At 47.2% G+C, this 9,686-nt stretch overlaps 1 protein-coding gene across 1 annotated transcript; it reads left to right on the top strand.

Annotated features, from left to right (window-relative positions):
- Positions 1-449: 449 nt before the first annotated feature.
- OLIG1 (oligodendrocyte transcription factor 1) lies at positions 450-1,265 on the top strand. The gene has a single exon (XM_007941278.1). It carries the CDS (start codon positions 477-479, stop codon positions 1,263-1,265), a length of 789 nt encoding a protein of 262 aa, XP_007939469.1. The 5' UTR covers positions 450-476.
- The last annotated feature ends 8,421 nt before the right edge of the window (positions 1,266-9,686 follow it).

Raw genomic sequence — 9,686 nt, 5'->3', positions numbered from 1 at the left:
AGTCCTAAAATTTAGTTCTGAGAACCTGGCAGAAAATCTTTTTTTAATTTTTTAATTACATGTATTAAAAAAGAGAGTCAGAGAGCAGCTGGAGGGAGACACATGAGTCTTAGCCTCACCAACGCAACCGGCCCTCCGGGAACTCCCATCACAGCACCCGGAAAACGCGTCTGCGAAGACCCTTGCCCCCGAGCTCACAATAACCTACTTGAGCCGCGCCAGTGGCACCTCCGCTTGGGGGCTGCGGCGCGGTAGCCAATGAGAGTGCGCCTGCGTCCAGCTTCGCGCACTGATTGGTGGCGCCTCGCCGCTCGCGGGCCCGCAAGTTCCCAAGCCCGGTTTAAAGGGGTCGGACGCGGGCTGCTTCCCAGCCATCGGATTCCCGCGCGCAGGTCTGCGGGGAGGGGCGGCCTATCCTTAGGCCCACCCCGGGGCGTTCCGGAAGGGCGCCCTCGGCCGCCCCTAACGCCCCTCAGATGTACTATGCGGTTTCCCAGGCGCGCGTGAACGCGGCCCCCGCGACCATGTTACGGCCACAGAGGCCTGGAGACGTGCAGCTCGGGGCCTCCCTGTATGAGCTGGTGGGCTACCGGCAGCCACCCTCTTCCGCGTCCTCCTCCTCACCGGCCCCCCTCCTACCCAAGGCGGCGCGTGAGAAGCAAGAGGCTCCGGCCGAGTCGCGGGGCACCGGGACTGGGCCCGGCGCGCACGCAGGCGCCCGGGTGGACGCCAAGGAGGAGCAGCAGCAACAGCTGCGGCGCAAGATCAATAGCCGCGAGCGGAAGCGCATGCAAGACCTGAACCTGGCCATGGACGCTCTGCGCGAGGTCATCCTGCCGTACTCAGCGGCGCATTGCCAGGGCGCGCCGGGCCGCAAGCTCTCCAAGATCGCTACGCTGTTGCTCGCCCGCAACTACATCCTGTTGCTGGGCAGCTCGCTCCAGGAGCTGCGCCGCGCGCTGGGCGAGGGCGCTGGGCCCGCCGCGCCGCGCCTACTGCTGGCCGGCCTGCCGCTGCTCGCCGCCGCGCCTGGCTCTGTGCTGCTAGCGCCCAGCGCCGTAGGGCCCCCTGATACGCTGCGCCCAACCAAGTACCTGTCTCTAGCGCTCGATGAGCCACCCTGCGGCCAGTTCGCGCTCCCCGGAGGTGGCGCGGGCGGCGGCGCGGGCGGCCCGGGCCTCTGCACCTGCGCGGTCTGCAAGTTTCCGCACTTGGTCCCCGCTGGTCTGGGCCTGGCTACTGTGCAGACGCAGTTCTCCAAGTGAGAGAGGCCCGGGTTCCGGCCTCGGGGCGCAACCAGGCCTGGCCTTCCGCCCCCCTGCGTCTCTGTTCCCCCGCGCCCCGGGAGAGCTGAGCCGAAAAGGAGGGCATTTCGGACCTTCTCGCCCAGAAGAAGGGACAGTCCGGCACCCCCTTCCCCGTATCCTCCCCTGGAAAATTAAAGCGACCAGAGCGATTGTTCGACGGAGCGTGGAGCTTTTTGGGGTTCTGAGTCGATTCCAACTGCTTTGGGCAGGAAGAGCGCGCATCCTCCTCCCCATCCCGCACATCTCTTTGTGTCCCTAGAGTTGTGCGATCGCGGGGTTGGTGTGGATTTAGGGCGCCGTGCGGGGGGTGGGGCGTTTGGCTCGCCTTACGTGGTCAGCCGGGAATGCAACCTTTCCCGGGACCCAGCCCTGACACTAGCAGGGGCGACGTCCGCCAAGCCAGAGGTCCAGGGCTGCTTTAGGAGGGGTTTCTTTTCCTTCTTCCAGGCCGCAGGCAATAAGTACCTTTGTTTTAACTGGCCAAGCCTATCAAAGTAGGCTGCCAGACTTCAAGATGCCGGAAGAAGACCAGTTAGTCGGTGCAGACCATCAGCAGCTTTGCAGACGGACAGACACTTGGTGGTGGGATGGTTGGCATCGCAGCGCTGCGCTGCCAACTCCAGGGCCATTGGGTGTGGTGGGCTGAAAAGTCGGTTCGCTTTTGTATCCTGGCTATTAGAGTGCATTGTTTGAGAATCGCATAACCAGGTGTTTTGTTGGGGAGATTATTCGCTATTAAATCCTGGCGTTTTAGGAAGCCAGTTTAGAACTCGAGATTGTGCCCCTCCCAAGGTAGCGTAACCAACATTTGAGCTTTTCAAAAAACAAAAACCAGTCCAACGGTGTTCTTAGTTTACTAAAATAGGTAACAGGGCATTTCGCAGTTGCAGTCTTGTAAGAAAGCACGGTCACTAATTATCGTTCGATCTCGTTAAAAGACGCAGAGCAGAACTCGGGAGCCCCAAAGCGCCCGCCGGTTGGCGATACCGCTGCAGCTACGGCGGCTGCACCTCACTTTTTGTGCGGTCCTGCCTGGTGCCAGGTGTGTAGCCAACGCGTCTGGGGATATCTTCCTTCTTACCGTTTTGCCTATTGAAGAACAACGTAAATCACAGGTTTTGATTTGTTACAGGCGTTAACAAATTATTTTACACAAGATTATGTTATGATATTTCAGCAGCTTGCTTTGATTTTGTGTGTGTGTGTGTGTGTGTGTGTATAAGGGTTTCTTTTGTTGTTGGTAGTAGCTGAATTTAACTGGCATTTAATTTAATCTCTAACTTTGTTTTGTTGCGCTGTGCAGAATCAACAAAATAAATCATTTAAAGACCCTTACATCGTTTGTCTCGTTTATTTATTCATTTAAAAAGTGTTTGCGTACTCTGATAGATTCGGAATTTGGGGATGAAGGTTAGAAGTTAAATGATCGGGGTTCAAAATTTTAAAACAGTATCTCTTCATTTGTAAACGGATTCTATGAAAACGCAGCTGTAGTGCAAGTTCAGGCATGGGCTGCAAATGTAATGACGGTGGGTGTGTGAGTGGGTGGGTGGGTTGGGGCTGAGAGGCAATTCCAGGAATTACTTCTTAATCAGTCTTAGAGGAACATCTCTTTCAACTACAACTTCCTCCTCTACAAAATCAGTTAAATAACAAACAAATTTATCATAAAATTATTTTGTATCTCAACGTCTTTCTCAGAAATCCATGTTTGTTTGTTTTTATCTTAGTGGACACAAGTTTAAACAATATCACTCAGCTATGAACTTTACCCTGTAGTTTAAATAAGATTGGAGTTGCCTCCTCAGCAGTTAGGAGGTAAGGTAAGGAAAGCTCTCTTGTCCAATAGGTGATTTTAGTAAGAATTTGGAATAATGACTCACACATTTGCAGTATTTAGTAGACTGCATCCTGGAAACATTTCATAATCATTCATTAAACCCAACCATTGATTCGAGGTAGGGGAGTAGTAGTAGAGAAAGAATGTCCCCTTTACCTTAAGGAAAATTAAAGAAAGCCCACATGAGGTGACTTACTCCATTTTATCCACGTTGCTTTATCTGAGGCATTTAGTAAAAATGAGCATTTATTTGGAAATATGTTAAGGGAGGTGAGGAGGATGCTGCAAAGAGAATTTACTTCATCATTTGCTCTCAACTATTAACCTCAAGGTTGGTGGTTCAAATGCACCCAGCAGCACTGTGGAAGAAAGACCTGTTGTTCTTGTAAAGATTGTTGTTGTTAGTTGCTGATTCTGACTGGTGGCCACCCTATGTAAAGATTAAAGGCAGGAAAACCCAGTGAAGCAGTTTTACTCTGTAACACATGGGGTTGCCATTAGTGGGAAGTGACTCACAGCAGTGGGTTTACCATCACTGCTAAATGTCTATTTTCCCAAAGGGGAGGCATGAGAGAGCAATCAATCAATCAGCCAGCCAGTCAGTCAGTCAAATAAATAAATAAATAATAAACAAACAAACAAATAAATAACTCTATGTACCAACCTCTTTCAAGGAAGAAGTCTTCATTCTTTCTGGACTACTGCTACCAGGAAAGTCACAAGCTTTTTCAATACATAAATTTTACAGTGGCCTCTAGTATTTAGTGTCTATCTTTGCTTCCCTTGCATCTTGACATGGGACAGAAAGAAAAGTGAAAAATTAACAACTAAATCAAAACCAAAGCAAGTTTTCCCTGGGGGGAAAAAAAATTCTAAGAGTTAGAAAGAAAGATTTCCCTCTACAGTCCCAACTCCATCACCTAGATAATGGAGCTACCATAATTCTGAAAAACATCTCTTGAAAAAGAAAACCACAGAGCAGGAAGGGCATGGGTGGTGTGGTAAGGTGTTGTCTGCCCTTCTTTCTCCACTAGTAAATTGGAGAAAGCCCCCATGCCTAATGGGAAAGAAATGCTGTATGTGAATTTTTTTTTTTTTTTTAATTTAACTGAAAAATCTCATCCCATCATGGCTTCCAGAGTTGCTAAAGATTTTGACTGAATTTAACAAGGATATGCAGGACTGGTTTAGACATCTTCAAAATAATTCTTAAATTATCTGCCTCCAGGTAGCATCTTGCTGGTTAGTCTGCCAAGCAAAATAAACAGACATTTTCCTTATAAGGAGTTTACATTCTAAAAATGGCATAGCAGGCATTCAGGAGTCTGTAGGACAAAAGAGATGTAAGATACACTGTGTCAATAGTGCAAAGCTGAACCTCTCTACATATGTCTATGACAAAATATGTATTTTGTAGGCACAAGATTTAGGCTTAGACATGTGCTGTGGAGCATGGAGTTGATATGTGGTGGGGTGTGATTTTTTTTCAGACATCTGCAGTGCCAGGCCATGCCTGCAAAGGGGCTCGCTGAATTGACCCCCCTTGCTTGTGTTGAGCTGGAGCAGGATTTGTGTAGGAGTAACATGTTGAAGTTGGTCTTTGAAGGAGATGAAGGTGTTAGACAGGCTCCTTGAGGCAGACTGCACCATGCCTCAGAAGCAAGAGGAAAAGGACTGTGTGGCTCACTGCCAAAGAAGGTCCCTACACCCAACCGAACACCAACATGCTGTCCCAGTGATTAGAGTGAACAGAACCTGAGGGGAAAATACAAAAGGCCCTGAGAAATTAGGTTGTTATATGTGTTGCAGGCCAGGTGAGCAATCAGTAAACAGAGAGCAGATTAAATGCACTATGGGATTTACCTCACCCATGGTGTTGGTCTATTTACAGGTCTTCTCCTCTAAGGGAAACTGATTACACCAGGTATGAAAATATCACCTTGTGAAATAGAGAACTTAGTAAGGGTTGCCATCAAGGAAGAGGTTCCACCTCAAGCACAGAAAAGATTTTAATTTGCCAAGGTTCAGATTATGAGCAACAATGTTTGCACATTACCCATCTAGTTTGGGGGGTTTCATCTTTGCTGATGGCCCAGGTATGCACAGGATGCTGGCATAAGCTGTAGGCGATATCCAGAACTTCAACCTACTAGCTAGACCTCCTAGAGCTCCTATTATATTGAGGAAAGCAGACCATAGAGGAAGCCAGCCAGAAGGCTGGTGCCTTTTTTCTTTGTTTTTTATCCAACATATAAGGATACTTTATGAAGTTGCCGAGAACAACTTGATGGGTAGAATCAAACCAGACCAGCTACCATCAAGTTGATTCCCACTCTTGGCAACCTCATGTATGTCAGAGTAGGACTATGATCCATAGGGTTTTCAATGATGTGATCTTTCACAAGTAGCTCACCAGGCCTTCCTTCCACGGTGCCTCTGGTGGATTCAAACTACTAACCTTTTAGTAAATAGCTGAGGTTAGGAAGAGCTGTTACATCAATGCTCTGGTCATTGAAGCATACATTGCAGCTTCCGGGAAAGTGCCTTTCCTCCATGGGTGTCTTCTCGCTCATTCATTGCCTCTCCCTCTTCTGTGCACTCAATAAACAGTCAGCAAAAAGATGACAACATTCACTGAAGTAGGCTCATAAAGCAACAGAGTGCAAAACGCCTTGTTTTCTAAAACACAAAATCATTTTCATGAAGCAGGTTTTAGTTGTAGGAAGAGTCATTAGAAATCTTATTTTAGTACACTCCAGTGTATCTCATGAAATAAGACGTGTGGGAATAGAGGAGCAAGATGTTCTTCAAGATCTACACACAAACTAGTCTCATTAATTATGGCAAAGTTGCAAATTCATTCTTAAATCAGTGCTCATTCTGTCACTTTCAACTGCACCCAAGTAAAACCTGAAATGCTCGATCAAAAATTAAGTCCCATTCTTTCTGTGCTTGCAGGTTTAACAGCTCCATCAGAATGCTTCCCCCTTTGCCTCCTCCTGGTGCTGACCAGCCAAACCCTGAGCTCTGACCGAAAAATCAAACACAAAAACCAGTTGTGGTCGAGTCGATTCTGATTCCTGACGACCTCCATGTGAGTCCGAGTAGAACTGTGCTCCACGGGGTTTTCAGTGGCTGGTATTTTTGGAAGCAGATTGCCAGGGTTTTCTTCTAAGGCATCTCCAGTTGGACTCAAACCTCTAACCTTATGGTTAGCAGCTGAGCACATGAACCATTGCAAATCCTTAAGCACCACAGGCTTTAGGATGCTAGAGGGGAAAAAATTCTGGAATGAAAGCCAAGGAACTAACTATTTATACTGAGTTTTCAAAAGTGGCCACAGAGCCCACAAGTGGGCCACTGCATAGGACAAAGGCCATAGGTGCCAGAGTCAGATCACTGAGTCCCTCAGGATGTTAGTGGGACAAAGGACATTAAAAGCCACCCTCCACCCTCCTTCCTACATGGATAAGGCAACTGAGGCCCAGAAAGTTTAGGAGACACGCTCAAGGCTGTCCAGCTAGCTGGAGGCAACAATGCCCGGGAGCAGTAGCTGCTTTGAGGAAACATAAGCTACTTCCTTGGTTTGTCCTGGTGGGACTGAGATTTCCTGGACACGGGGATTTCAGCAGGACCTTTTCTAGCCTCTCTGCTCAGCCCTCCGAGAGCCTCCGCGCGTGGCAGCCAGGAATGACAACCTCGGGCCAATCCCCTGGCAGCTGACCTGGCTGCAGTTGAGTCACCTGAACTTTCTCTGGCAGCCTCACTCCCTTGTCTCAAGGGAGGCCCAGATTGGTGACAGGGAGTGGCAGTGGCAAAGCAAACCCTCCGAGAGCTCCTCTGATGGTTGCATGTGTGTCATTAAGGTTTCAGAAACCAACTTTCAGAAAGTGAGGGCATAGGCAGCTGACAAACAAGAGCAGGAGGGCAGGAGAGGAAGCAGTGTCTTGCAGACAATATCAGGACTTTCTTTTTTGTTGCTGCCATTTAGTGTATTCATGTAGAGACTGAATGTACCAACCGCTGGATCTTGGTGTTCTCAACATTCTGGACATCTTTTTGCCTGGTGTTTCTTCATGGATCTGATTAATTCTCCAAGAGGCTCCTCCCCAGCAGTCAGTGCCCACTGCCTGCCAAAGCCCTGGAGTGAGAGAGAGAGCCCCAACGTGGACCCTGTACCTGGAGAACAGCGAGAGGTAGGCAATGGGGCCTGGGAAGTGTTGGCCACAGATCCTAGAAGCTTCTAAGTGATGTGGGTAACTCCTTAGAGAATGCCAAAGTAGTATAGCCAGGAGACTGACAAATAACAAGATCAGGTCAGAACACTCATCTGCATGGTTAACAAAAAGAAAAAGACCAACCAACTCACCTGGGGGCAGGCAATGGGAAAGAAGTATTACTAGTAATAAAATTGTACTAAAACAAAATAAAAAAAAAAAACAAACAAAAAACCTCACTCCCATCGAGTCAATTCTGACTCATAGCAACCCCCATTGGGTTCCCAAGGCCATAAATGGATCACCCCATCTTCCTTCTGCAGAGCAACTGATGTGTTTGAACCACTGACCTGATTAGAAGCCAAATGCCTTATCCACTACACCACCACAGCTCCTTAAGAATGGTACTACTAGTATTAAAAATAATAATAGTATTACTAAGAGCTAATATTGTGCTTCTCAGTGGCCAATCAGTATTCTAAGCATTTTACAAGCATTACTTCTTTTGTGGGCACTATTGTTGTTAGCTGCCATGGAGTAGCCTCCTACACATGTTTACCCCATGCACAAAGGGATGTATACTTCCCAGTCTTGTGCAACTCCCATGATTGGTTGCGGATTGGACCATTATGAACTATAGGATTTTCATTGGCTGATTTTTCCGAAGTAGATTGGCTTTCTTCCTAGTCTGTCTTAGTCTAGAAGCTCCACTGAAACTTGTGTAGCATCATAGCAACACACAAGCCTCTACTGACAGATGGGTGGGGGCACATATGTGGTACACTGGGAATTGAACTTGGGTCTCTAGCATGAAAGTGAGAATTCTACCATTGAACAATCACTGCCTATCCCCATTTTATAAATGAAAAAATAAGTATGAACAGGTAGAGACAAAGGAAGCTGAGGCTGCTTAAGGGTGAGCCTAGAAGCCAGACACTGAAAGAAACCTTTGTCTGGGAGAGGGAGAGCCACTGAGAGTTTTCTCCCTGTCAATCCCTGGAATGTGGAGATGTGTCCTTTTCTTACTTTTTCTCCTCTCTCAGGGCAGGACTGTGCCATTCCCACTGTTTTGGTTCTCTACTGATGCTATAATAGACATACCACAAATGGATGGCTTAGCAAACAGGAATTTATTCTCTTATAGTTTAGGAGGCTAGAAGCCTGAGTTTAGGGGCTGGGTGAAGGCCCCTTGACCTTGGGCTTTAGCTCTGCCTCCTGTTCCAGGCCCACTGAAGCTGGAGGCTTTTTCTTACTCACAAAGCTGCTGGTTGCTGAGACTGATGAAGCCAAGGTCGATAAGTAAAATGGCACAGTCCCAAGATTGACAGACAACACTGCAGACCACTAGTTCAAGTCCAGGAACAATCCCAAGATCAACAGGCAACATGGTAGGACACTGAGATGAAGACTCAGGCAAATGCAGGATCGAGATGTGCCAAAAAACTAGAAACCTTTTCCAAAGCTTCTCCTTATATACTAGAAGCAGGTCATACCCCACCATGGAGGTGATTACAATCTCATCATGGGGAATAACTACATCCAAGCACTCAAAACCATGGCCCAGCCAAGTTGAGACAAAACCTTAACTACCACACTCACTGTGCCCTCCCTCATATTTAGGTCTAGCTGTTGTCTAGCTCTAGTTAAAACATATCCAATCAATGTGCTATTGAGGGTTTCGACAAGCCCCATCACATGACAAGCAGATGTTCCTCTCAATTCCTCCTCTTTAAGTTCAAATCCCCTGAGCCCAGTTGGTGGCTTTTTAGGTCATTTCACTTTTATCTTTTTGTTTCAGTTATACCATTTTTTGTTATTTTCAAAGTTTCTAGGTCTGGTGGTGGCTGTTATCAGTGAGTGAAGTAGTGAGATAGTAGTCAGGGATTGTGAGTGGGACAGAAAAACCTCATGAGGCCTTTAGAACATTAAGTGTCATTCTGAGGAGTCCACAGAGTAGGGGAAAAAAAAGACATTAAGTATTCATGAACTCCAGCCCCATAACAGGGTAACAGAGAGTGACTTTTCAGGTAATGACCATTAGGTGTTGTCTAAAACAGATCTTAGAAAACATAGTTGAACATCAGATTCCTGAGTGGTGCAAATAGTTAACACACTTGGATTCTAACCTAAAGGTTAGGGGTTTGAGTCCACCCAGAGGTGACTTGGAAGAAAGGCCTGCCAATCTTCCAAAAAATCAGCCACTGAAAACCCTATGGAGCATAGTTCTACTCTGACACATGTGGGGTTGCTATGAGTTGGAATCAACTCTATAGCAACTGGTTATAAAAAATAGTTGAACAGATGAGAAATCACTAAAGACTT

This window comes from Orycteropus afer, unplaced genomic scaffold (genome assembly GCF_000298275.1).
Source record: "Orycteropus afer afer isolate SDZICR_OR568_19922 unplaced genomic scaffold, OryAfe1.0 scaffold00078, whole genome shotgun sequence".
Classification (NCBI taxonomy): Eukaryota; Metazoa; Chordata; class Mammalia; order Tubulidentata; family Orycteropodidae; genus Orycteropus; species Orycteropus afer.
The sequence above is the reverse complement of the archived record's forward strand: the minus strand, read 5'-3'. Positions and strand labels throughout refer to the sequence as shown.